This window comes from Penaeus vannamei, chromosome 22, assembly GCF_042767895.1.
Source record: "Penaeus vannamei isolate JL-2024 chromosome 22, ASM4276789v1, whole genome shotgun sequence".
NCBI classification, from domain to species: domain Eukaryota; kingdom Metazoa; phylum Arthropoda; class Malacostraca; order Decapoda; family Penaeidae; genus Penaeus; species Penaeus vannamei.
In genome coordinates this window covers 32,710,402-32,722,901 of record NC_091570.1, presented here as the reverse complement: position 1 = coordinate 32,722,901, position 12,500 = coordinate 32,710,402, and the positions used below count along the sequence as shown (strand labels likewise).

At 35.4% G+C, this 12,500-nt stretch overlaps 1 protein-coding gene across 3 annotated transcripts in view; it reads right to left on the bottom strand.

Moving 5' to 3' along the window:
- Positions 1–12,500, bottom strand: part of frtz (WD repeat-containing and planar cell polarity effector protein fritz) — a 30,952-nt gene that overhangs the window by 15,584 nt on the left and 2,868 nt on the right. For all 3 annotated transcript variants that reach the window (XM_070136852.1, XM_070136854.1, XM_070136853.1), the window contains exons 2-7: positions 7,994–8,148; positions 7,150–7,288; positions 5,654–5,831; positions 4,918–5,117; positions 3,943–4,191; positions 1,838–2,622 (exon numbers count right to left, since the gene is read on the bottom strand). In XM_070136852.1, the coding sequence (XP_069992953.1) occupies positions 1,838–2,622; positions 3,943–4,191; positions 4,918–5,117; positions 5,654–5,831; positions 7,150–7,288; positions 7,994–8,076 (1,634 nt within the window). In that variant the 5' untranslated portion in view covers positions 8,077–8,148. The remainder of the gene's footprint in view (positions 1–1,837; positions 2,623–3,942; positions 4,192–4,917; positions 5,118–5,653; positions 5,832–7,149; positions 7,289–7,993; positions 8,149–12,500) is intronic.

The following is a 12,500-nucleotide window of genomic DNA, read 5'->3' as shown; positions in this document are numbered from 1 at the left end:
GACATGACCATCACATCATGAAAATATCTGGCTTGAGGGCCGGGTGATGTGAACATGTCATCATGGGAAAATTTAGCTGTGGGTTAGTATGATGAAAACTTGACCATTTCATCTGAAGGCTGAGGTGATGGGAATGACTAACAAAAATACACAAACCTCTTGGAGGCTAATTAGACTTATTGGCATTTAGGAAGAGTTTTTTTTTATTATTCCCATTTATAATCGTGTGTAGAATGTAGTGTCCCTGAGCCATGATTGGAAGAGCGCTGGCTCCAGGGAGGACGCTATTTCCAAGCCGTGGCTGCAGCCAGCATGTGGGCAGAGTCTGCGTCAGTCCCGTGCGTCGATTTTGTAGCCGCCCGGAAACTTATATTTTCATCTTCAAAATATATATACATTTATGAAAAACTAATCTCACCACAAAATGCAAACATCTAACCCACAGCCAAAGGGAACTTTATATGCTAATTAGGACCATGTACCTGGGTTATGTAGAGTCAACTGCTCACTGGAAAAATCAAAAGCATGGGAATCATATTCTTCCACCTACTATGGGTTTAGCTGCAGCACATACATTTTTCTAGTGAACTAGACTGAAAAGTGACTTTAAGCCTACTTTTAAAGAGCTGAAGCTCCTCAATTACTACTGGAATAGGCAAACAGGTGCACAATTGAAAGTGGATCAGCGCACGTGGCATGGGTGTACATGGCACCTGAAGGTGTCTTGGCATGCTATGGTACTACATACATGCCATCTGGAGAGGAGTCCTGTCAGACCATGGCATTCCATACTTACTCTCCAGTGGCAAGAGGTTAAAGTAACAATTCGTCTAATAATTCTAAACCATTATAAATAATGGTTGCATCGAGTTATTTACAACATAAAAGATGATATGGAGTCTGTGCAAGGAAAACACTCTATTACCATCTGGCTAAAGCAAATTAAAAGACAAATATGGACATTGGAAAATGGCAAAAAAAGCTTAAAATGTTTATACAAAATAACTTTGCAGAGGGGAGGCATAGAATCTTGTCACTGTACATGAGTGTTCACGTGTGCCTGGCCTACATGTCGAAAACATGGTAGAGCGGCCACTTATGTAAGCCTAATGCAACGTAACCGGATTCAAGGGGTTAATAAATCTTTGTCTTTGCCTAATATACCTAATTTTTAGTAAGACGCATTATTCTTAACTGACTCATGACAGGTGTTATCCTATCATGTCCTGGAGAAAAATGAAGACACTGGGATACCTAATCATATCATGAATCAATTTCCTGCAGGAAGTATGTTTAGTGAGTGTAGTATGTTGAAGTTACTTGTATGCATTAGTTTCCTTAATTATACCTATAGATATAAATAAACACTTATACTTTTCAGGTTTGAGCTATTTATTAATACTGTCTGTGCCCATGGACCTTCTACTTGTTCAGTGATAATTCACTTTTATTAGCTATTATACAGTTATGTCTTCAGAGAGAATACTAACCTTTGCTGCATTTTGAAGCCAAGTTACAGCACTTTAACATTATGTACTTGCAAATGTTTAGTAAATTAAAGAGAGGCTGTAAATAACAAGCTTATGATAGCTAATAAGTTATGTTAGAAGAAATTTGTTAATGTCATAAGGACATCTTTTAGAAGCTGTATTCCAAATCTAGTATGACAGGTAATCATGTGAACAGATCCAAAGGAAAATACACAGAAATAAGGTCTTGATAAACTAGGATTACTGAGTTGTGAAACACGAGTACAAGTTATTCAGATAAATTGCACTGTATTATGATGGTCTAAAAACAGATAAATAGCTCTGGGGTTGTCCCCATCTAGACTAACCTTAGGACACGAAAGAAAAACCTCCTAGTTAGAGCTCTGACAGCTGGGCCAAACTCTTCCTCAACTGCCTGGCTCAAAGGTTGAACAGGTACATGGAAGCTGCCAAGTGCTCCTTCTATCTGGGTCTCTCTCTGGTGTGTCAGGGGGAGGCGTAACAGATGATTTGCAATGGCAGTCAAACATCTTATGGCTACTGGTCCTTCCTGATCCCAGTTTAGTGAAACCAAGAGATTCACAGCCTCATCCAACTGTCGATGTTTTATATACTGAGCCACAAGTGCGACTGCTGTTAAACCACCCTTATACATGGCACTCACATCCACACGTAGGCATGCTAGAGGTCCACGTATATAGTGGAGGAGGAGGAGATGGGGAATATTATGCTGATTTGTTTCTTCCTCTATTTTTGTTGGAGCCCAAGCAAGTCTCAGGAGTGACTGCTGGTGGCAGAAATGTTCTGAGAAGTCCAATATTCTCTGGGGATTACTGTCTTCCATGACCAGCTGCATTCTAATCAAAGACAATGCTAAATCAAAACACTGGATCTGTCCTCGTTCATTGCTTACCACCACAATATTGCCTGAATCCAGCCAGGCGATGTTGCAAGGGATAAGTCCAGCTTTTGTAACATGAGTCATTCCTCGTGAGTCACAATGAAGAGCCAAAACACCATTATTGCATGCTAACAACAAACGATCTTCTGCAGGATTGTGTGAATGTGCCATCAAAGGGGCTTCTAGAGGGATAGTGGTGACTGTAATTCGATGAAGAGCTCCTCTTTCTACCTGTAATCAAAAATGGAATGCTTTTAATCCAAATTTCTCTCTATAATATGCATGCTAGAAGACTGGAAAAATATCTTACCGACCTCTATAATCTAATAGTCAGATTAATAAGTAATAAAATAAAGTGGAAATAAAAGGCTGTGGTTGGCTATTACTGATGTAAAAAATCTTGGTAATTGAACTTTTCTCAGCTTCCTTTTTTTCTCCTTCAAGAGACTAAAAAAATAGTAGAAGAGCCCAACATGTAAACAGCATTCTATAGGCAACTTTATGTAATGCTTAAGAATATACTTCTATATGTTTCAGTACCAACTATATAAGTGAACTTGCATTAACATAGTGAGGAAAGAAAACCATTACTTTTTCATATATATCTTTTTTTTTTTTTAAATGCAATATTAAATATCTTTTCCTTTTAGAACTCAAGTGCAAATGCTATGCAATAACAACTAATACAGTAATTATTATTTGTATGAACGCATGGCTAGACACTGCATAACAAACAGCACACATGTTCAATATAGGAGGCATTGTTACAAATGGAAAATTCTGTCATTTGTGATTCTAGAATCTTCAACTACATTTTGTAATCTGATCTTCATGGTTATTCCTGTAATTATTGTTTTTACTAAAATTATCATCATTAGTTCCACTTCTGCATTGTAATTAACTCGATGCCAGCAGGAAAATGTTGCGTTTACTTTAGCATTGTTTTGTTAAATGTTTCTACACATGATGGCTCTGCCAGTGCTTAGCCACAAAGGAGTCGATTAGTAGATCTTGTGAACTCAGCTTTCCTTGAAATAGAGGGTAAACGCTTTTTTTTACTAATGCTATCAATATTGACAGTTATTTTTGTTATAAACACTATAATTACTGCATTGTTATTGACATTGCTAACAGCAGTATCAAATACTAGAAAATATTACTGAAAATCAAGGAACAGGGTAAACAGGTGAGACAAATAGTTCTTGTAAACAGCTCAGTGGTGACTCAGTACTTGTAGAACCATCTATATGTAAAAACAATTACTAAATTAAACACAGAGTGGGCATGGCATGCATGCACATGCCATCACTGGTGGCAAGTGGTTAACATGATCTATTATCAGTATTCAAAATAATTTAAGAGTCTTTTGATTTTTTAAAAGTTGTGAAACCAGAGCAAACAGCCTTAATCCTAGTTATTTTCTAACAAAAGACAGAAATCTATGGGGACGATTCAAACTACTAATAAAAAAAGGGATTATTTGAAATTACACTTTCAAATCACAATTATAATCATGTTAACCCTTCATTTACATACATTTCGAATACCAACCTCATAAACACAGCTGAGGACAGTGACACCCCCCTTTTTTCCAAAGCCTTGCTCTACTGTGAGAAGTACATTTGGTTGGACCCTGCTGAATGATACACTTAGGGGGGCCATCTCTGTGCGACAATAGCAGACCAGGTCTAGACTTGTACTATGAAGAGAATATACTAAAATGTTGGCCCGGTCTCGATCTTTAGCCAAAGGACTCCAGGGATACACCTCATCTTCACTCGTCTGCCACCATACCACCAACTGAAGGAATATCATCTTGTTAGAAAATAAATAAAAAATAAAATTTTGATGTGACAGTTGATTACACTGCACTTGATTGGCAAACAACAGATACTCTACATCTAAAAAGCATAGGAAAAACAAAAACTGCATAAGGAGATCATGAAAAATACTGTTATGTTTTTAAATGTTCAGTCCCTTTCACTCTTGAAAATTTTAACAAGCACTGTATTACAATGCTATTAGTTATCCTTGATGTTTAATGTTAAAGTTAGTCCTAACTAACTTTATATTTCTATTATATAAATTTTCATGTAAGGCAAGTACTTCTAAAAATAAATCAATACATAAATCAACACAATGATTATTACCTAATGATTCCTAAATGGTCTTATGACGATAAAACTAACAACGGAAAAAGTACTTTTGGATAACTACAAAAGTTGTAATGTCACATAGGCAGGAAGTTGACATTCATAGACAGTGGTTATCAGAGATGACTTTCTGCAAGCACTGACAAGAAAAATGATGGAACAAGATGTAATATAAATGTGGTTACTTGTCATATCAATGTGACTGTAGAAAGTACAGTTTTATACATTTGTTCTAAGATTCAGCAAACTTAGTTACTGTTTGGCATTAGAATATACAATTGTGGTCAAGTCTTGAAATCCCTGACTTTACACATTTAGGCACAACAATAAACACTTGTTGCTTGATACATTCACATTAAACATCAAACAATACCATATCCCCTGACAGATTTGCTGACAGCTTCCTCTCAAATCTTCTACCAGATGGTCCAGCAACTTCACATGTATAAATCTTGGGATCTGTGGCAGTAAGGCGTTCAAGGATGTGACCTTCTGGTGGTGGACGACTTAGGTGCACAACCGTCAGTCTGCATTCATTGTATGAAAATATCATATGCTGTCTTGTTATCACAACTGGAAAATAAAAATTCTGGCTATCATAGGTATTTCACATATCAATTTCTCAACAAGATATTTGATGTATAAATTTTTAAACATCAATTTCTCATCACAATATTAGGTATATTAATTTTAAAAATACTCCACACTTTTTCTTTTAATTAGCTCTCTTGGTGTAATATATCTATAAGAATCATAGAAGTAATCTTTCCATATTTTTAAAAAACTTGCTGCAATTCAAATTTGTGATTTAGATTGTGAATAAAGCTGGATAGGCACAATTTGGAAGCATCCATCCAAACTAAGTTATTCATCTACTTTTCGTTTTATATTCACTATCAACATCAGTTTATTATATCAGGTTCAACATAATCTTAAAATCTAACAGACAGAAGAATTGAGAAAATCCAAGTGTACTGGTGGTAATGGTGATCTTCAGTTTGTCGTGAGGACAAATTTAGTGGAGCATACCATTCAAAAACAAGAGGTTAAATATGTAACATAAAAAAAGTTATGTTAATAAAAAATACATAAAAACTGCTGGACCTTACCATCAGCAAGATGTTCTGAAAGAAGCTTCCCAACCAAGAACTTGTCAAATGTTATTCTGGTAAGGTCTCCTGTGTTCAGACTCACTGTCAGAGTTGAAATAACGCCTGAGGCAAATATCAACTGGTAGACATGTGTCTGCCAGCCTTCCCATATGACTCGTTCCTTTGATAGTAATTCCTATGGAAGAAGAGAATTATTCTAATGGAAGCACTTAACCCACTGGCGCTGGGTGTCACGTACGTACATGCCAAGGCTGTTGTGGACCAAACGCCGGGGGCATCATGCCATGCCCATTCCCGCGCTACTGGCTCGTCGGACGGAGGTTGTTTTTCTCCACTAGTAGCGGCTTCATTTATATGGTAAAAATTTTAGGCAATGGCACCTAAAGTGAAGGTAAACCTTCAAAATTTTAGAAAAATAAAAGCTTTTAGGTGCTATATGTCGCTCGCAAACTACCGATCGAACCGGGCGCAAACAGGGGAAACTGCCAGTGCGCGCCAACAACCCGTCGCATATGCAAACTTGACAAAATTTTTACCCGTCGCTGATGGGTTAATAATTGGGAAATCCAACTGATACAATTTCAAGTATGGACTATAGTGAGTCTCCCATATATGTTGTGGAATCAATCTATATCAAGTAAAAACATGCCCTGTCCTCTCCCTACAAGTCCTTTATCCTTCAATACTTATGTGGAGCAGCTATACATTCAAGCAATATATTTACTCATTTTCATTTAGTTAGCTAACCTATTTTTCAGGCACTTAGATAGAGAAATATTCATGAGCAAAATAGCCAGATATTGAGTTTAGGGCAATTCAACACTGTGATCTTGCATGTAATAATGCAATTTTTCCTATACAATGGATAAAAATCTCATTTTTCCAACTTTGAGTTTGCAGCATTTTCCTCATTTTTAATATAGTAGATATCTATTTATTTTTTCACTGAAATCAATAAAAAAACAAGATTCTAATTACTAAAATCACTTATGGAAGTAATATCTGTAAACATATTGAAGGTTTTAAGGACAGCATTTGGGTAATCACTGCATTAACCCATTACCACCAGTATATTTTGAAGCCGAAAATAAAGGTTTCTGGGCGGCTACAAAATTGGCATGAGGGGCTGGCCCACACACTGCTTGTGCACTGGCTGCGGCCACTGCTGAATCGGAGTGCGAGCCCTGATACTGGATATCTCATATGTGGGACACTTGTTGTAAGTGGGTAATATGACAGGTAAACCTACACAAATCTATCAGATCTGACTATTATTTTTACATCAACTGGAAAACATTTGAATACAGTACTTTCTATCAAATACATATAGAAAAATAATTTAGTTTAACACAACATACATTTGAGAACTGCTTCAAAACAACATGTATTAAAGAAATGCTCTGTACTAAGTGTACAATATTATAAAATAAATATAGTACAGAGCATAGATACGTAGATCTACATCCAATATAAAAATTCATGTCAATACAAACCTCTAATTCCCGTAATGCCTCTCGTAGCTTGCTGGGCCGACTGTTTTTTGGTGTGACCATTATACCCCTAGCTTCCAAATAGTGACGTTTGTCCTCATAGTAAACCCGCTCCTTACATACTGTATTTTTGTCCTGGTATCTTTAAGGGATGGGAAATATCAAAATTAGTTTAATATTAGCATACAGTTTCAAGTCATTTTAGACTGGCTCAATTTCTCAAAAATATTATTTTTATAATATTAGTTCTTATTACTAATATTTTTTGTATAATATCAATTTTTATTACTAATGTTATCTTTATCAAATAGTGATAGTGATAATGATAATGATAATAACAATACTGGCAGTAATAGAAATAAAAACATTTTCCCCAAACTTTTCCTCACAAAAATCAAGAAATAGGATAAACATATTAGCTCAGGTAAGCCTTGCAGTTGACTTCTAAGTAACTAAGCACTTGTGAAGCCATCTACATGTAAACAAAAGGAATAAAAATCAGGATTAAGTTCTTATAACTGTGCCAGTAAAGTACCTACAACCTCCATGATATTAAGAATATAAAGTTCTTCTAAAATATATCATAACCTTACTGTATTCTTTACAGATTTTTAGAGTACTGAAATAACTAGTACTGCAATAGCAAATATGAAAATGAAGTATATATGGAATGATGCACAAATATTCTGGTAGTGCTGAAATACTAATAAAATATCATTAATTCATATGGATTCAAAGCCAGGAATTTCAACAAGAATTAAGCAAAATTTAGCAATAAACAATTGCCCCATATATAAAATACTGTATTGTAATATGTAAAAAGAATCATGTCACATCTAAAACTTACCTAAAAGCTCCAATGTCAGCATCCTTAACGATGATGTCATCACGTAATGTCCAAAAATGGACATCACCCAAGAGGGTCACCATGTCTACCTCCAGATGTGAAGCTGAGCTTCACGTTGCTGCATTTACTTTCAAGTTGATAATTCTTGTCTTCATCTGCAACAACCCAAATATCAAATGGTTATTAAACATCAAAAGAATTTGCTGGTGAAGATTCTGAATAGTGTCTGGATCTGGTGCTTAATTCAAAAGCTACACTATAAAGTTTTATTTACCATTATCAAAGCAGGGTATTGACTTATTCTGTCATCACTAATATTCTAAAAAAAAAAAACGCATTATGAAAGTGAATAGGCGGTTAAAGAAAAAAGAAATTACATACAAAATAAGAGAGAGAGAGAAAAAAAGAGAGGAATAAACGATCATTTTAAATCCTTTTTGCCATCACAGACATCTTGTAATGCAATACGACAACCAGCAAATGGGAGGGGAATATACAGCATAAAGGGAGAATGCCTTGTGTGTATGATAATAATTTCTTTGTTCCATTGTAGTTCACTACAATTTACCGAATGCAGGAAGCTTAGGAGCCCACTGATTATACTAGGAACGGCTATGCTATATCCACATTCTGCAAGACAAATCAAGGAACCTGTTACTAGACTAATGAACATATTCTTTTTCTTATATAAAACTCTAGCTTTACAGGATTTTTAAAGTGGTAAATCTTGAGGGAAGAAAAACTAAATAATAATAATAATAATGATGATGATGGTGATGATACCAAAAATAAATATTCAGTATTTCACTTTCCTGTTCTTTTTTGTTTTTTGACTACAAATCACATATATTGAGAATACTTTTCCCCTCCTCTAATTTCGAAATACATGTCCCTTTAGCTCCAGTAAGGCATATGTATAAAGTGAAATTCACTGAGAAAATAACTTATTCACATGGATTTAATTTGACTAATTTTGAAATTCAAATACAATTATCCTTCTTAGAAAGAAAGAAAGAAAGAAATAAAGAAAGAAAGAAAGAAAGAAATAAAGAAATAAATAAATAAAGAAAGAAAAAGAAAGAAAGAAAGAAAAAAGTAGAAAACTTTCATTTCCTCCAGTATTATTAACCTCTCTTTTTGAAGGGGGAGGGAACAAATAAGAAATGTAGTTAGTCAACTTTACCATATATCCATATATTGTATAGTAAAATACTTTACCCATAACTGTAAATAAACAATTTTCTTTTCTTTGATGGAAATTATAAGATATCAATAAAAAATGGAAAGAAAAATAATTAGGTACTGCAACAGTAGTATCTAGAGTTTAGGTTTAGCTGCTCTAACCCGGGGGCCTCAAATTCATGTCCAGCGTGCCAATATGTGGCCCTCAAGATGGTCATAAATTAACTAAAATAAAATTGTACATTAAAGTGTAGCATACCATGACTAATGGATATACACACATTTTGTTACCATTAATATTACAACTTAAAATTTAATAAATACTGTTTTTTATTGGCCCTTATGTCATGTAAGAGAATCTGACATCCCCTACTGTAACTCTTTGGCAATCTGTGATCCCTATTACATCAATTTACAATTATTATTATATTGTTGCAGTCTCAGACTGGGTTAAAATACATTACTTTTCATTGAAACTTTTTAACACAGTCACCAAGTTTTTCATAGATTATCTGGGCTAGATAACTTCAATGGTTCCCTTTTTGCTTGGGACACTAATAATCCCAAAATCAAATAAAATGAGATGCATTTGCCCATCTTTTTCTTTCTGTTAGCTTGACTAGGTCCCACTTCTGGATCCTCTGTTTCTGCAGAAGCACTTGCTTTGTCTGTGGTTCTAGGACTTTTTTCATTGTAACTAACGGCAATTAATATTTTTATTCTTTAAATACAAATTGTTTGTCAAGTTTAAACCTGCTTCCAGTCAACATTTTCACCTTTTTTTGAAGCAACTTCAGCATCATATTCTTTAGGTACTATTTTTTTTAGTTTAACTAATTTCACGGAACCATCCAACTTTGTAATCATTATTCCTTGTTTCAATTGTTCACACTGTAATACGTGTGAATCGCTAGCCATTTTCTATCTCATACACACACACACACACACACACACACACACACACACACACACACACACACACACACACACACACACACACACACAAACACACACACACAAACACACACGAGGCGAGAAGTGCAGTGCATCAGCACAGTACAGCTCTTACATGTTGTTAAATACGGAGAGGTTTGAGCAATGGGTGGTCTAGTCTGCTAGCCATGGATGTATGTAAATGTGTATAGTTCATGTTGGAAGGTTAATTTGAGTGAGAAAGTGAAGGAGAAAGTGGAAAAAGTAGAAAAAGATAGTGTGGCTTGTAAGCCGGGACGTGGGAGAGGAGAGGGAAGCGAGAAGTGACCGCAAATCCTGCATGGTAAGCGTTTTGCGCCTAGAGACAACTGACGTGAGTACATCTCTGTTTTTTGTTTGTTTAATGAGGAACAACTGAGATCAGACGAGGAAAATGAAGTTAGCAGAAGCAGCAATCAGAATTGAGGCTCTTGAAGCCAAGGTTGACAACCTGGTAGCAGAATGCCTCAAAATACGTGAAGAGAATGTGAATCTGAAGGAATTGGTAGAAAACCTGCGTAGAAATACAACAATTCAGAGAGAAAATATGGAGAAATCTGACCTAAAAATTAAAGAACTAAAGGAGAATTTAGAAGAAGCTGAAACCAAAATTGGCAGCGATAGTGGAACTGAAGCAAAAAATCTTCAGGAAAAAGTTGAGGAGGTCATCAAATTCCAAGAAACTGTCAAACAGATTGAAAGTAATTTGTCAAACAGCCAAGCTCAAATAATGGAAGAAGCCAAGAAAATGACAGCTACATATGCAGATGTATCAAAAGTAAAGGAAACCGTGAATGAAATGGAAAAAAAAGATAGAACAAGACATCAAGACCACAAAGGAGGAAATTAAAACACAGCTTGCAGCAATGATTAAGAAGAATGAATTCAAATCCCACCTTGGGCAACATGCCAGAAATATTGCTAATTTGGCTGACGTAAACAAGGACATAGTAATATTGGGACACGAAGAAAAAGTTGTAGAAGATGGAATTGAACGATACAACGAAGACAAGAAATTAATTGTAGATATTCTCAAGGTCATAAATCCTGAATTCGCCAAGATGCAAAATTTAGTGAGATCTATAAAAAAGGAGTGGAAACATTCATACCCAAATTCAAAACTGAAGCAAGAAATGGCCAAAAATGGTTCAACGACAAATGCAAGAAAATGAGGGAAAAAAAGCATCTCCTTTGAAAAAGATTCAGAAGGCATAGATCTCAGGCAGCATATGAAAGATATAAAGCAGGAAGAAATGAGTATACCCAAACCATGAGAGAGGCGAAATTAGACTTTGAAAAGGACATAATAAACAAATGCGCAAGTCAACCAAAACTCTTCTGTAACTACATAAATAGTAAAACTAAAAGTAGGGATCAAATTAGCACTATCAAAGACAATAACATTATATATTCTAAGGAGGAAGAAATGTGTGAAATCCTAAATGAGAAATTTCAGTCAGTGTTTGTTCAGGATCCATGCTTTGATATGGCAAATACCCGTACAGACGTAAAGAACATCGAAAATATCACCCTCAAAAAGAACGAAATAAAAGATCTGCTAAAAGGATTAGACAAGACCAAAGCAGAGGGACCAGATGAAATTTCTAACTGGGTTCTTAGGGAATGTGTCGAAGAGCTGTGTACTCCTTTATTGTTAATATTTCAAAATTCACTAAGACAAGGTAAACTACCAAAAAGTTGGAAATTCGCAAATGTCACACCCTTATATAAGAGCGGCGACAAACAAAACCCACTAAATTATAGACCAGTTTCATTAACTAGTGTAGTATGCAAACTGCTAGAAAGAATAATTAGAAAACAATGGGTTGAAATGCTTGAAAAACACGAAATGATATCAAATAAACAATTTGGTTTTAGAGAAGGAAGGTCGTGTGTAACAAACTCCTCTGTTTTTATAATAGAGTATCTGAAATATTACAAGAAAGAGACGGCTGGGTGGATTGTGTGTATTTAGACTTTAAGAAGGCTTTTGATAAGGTGTCTCATAGAAGACTACTATGGAAACTAGAGCACCTAGGTGGAGTGAAAGGTAACCTACTCGCATGGATGAAAGACTTTCTTCATGAAAGACAAATGAGCACAGTAATTAGAGGAAAGCATTCTACATGGCGACGGGTAACCAGCGGAGTGCCTTAAGGATCGGTGTTGGCGCCAATTATGTTTACTATTTTCGTCAATGATTTAGAGTCAAACATAAGCCCAGGTAGTTATCTGAATATGTTTGCAGATGACGCAAAGATACAAAAGAGGGTAAAAGACAACGTCTCATGCCAATGCCTCCAAAGTGACATCGAGAACTTATTCACGTGGAGTTGTACATGGAAAATGGAAT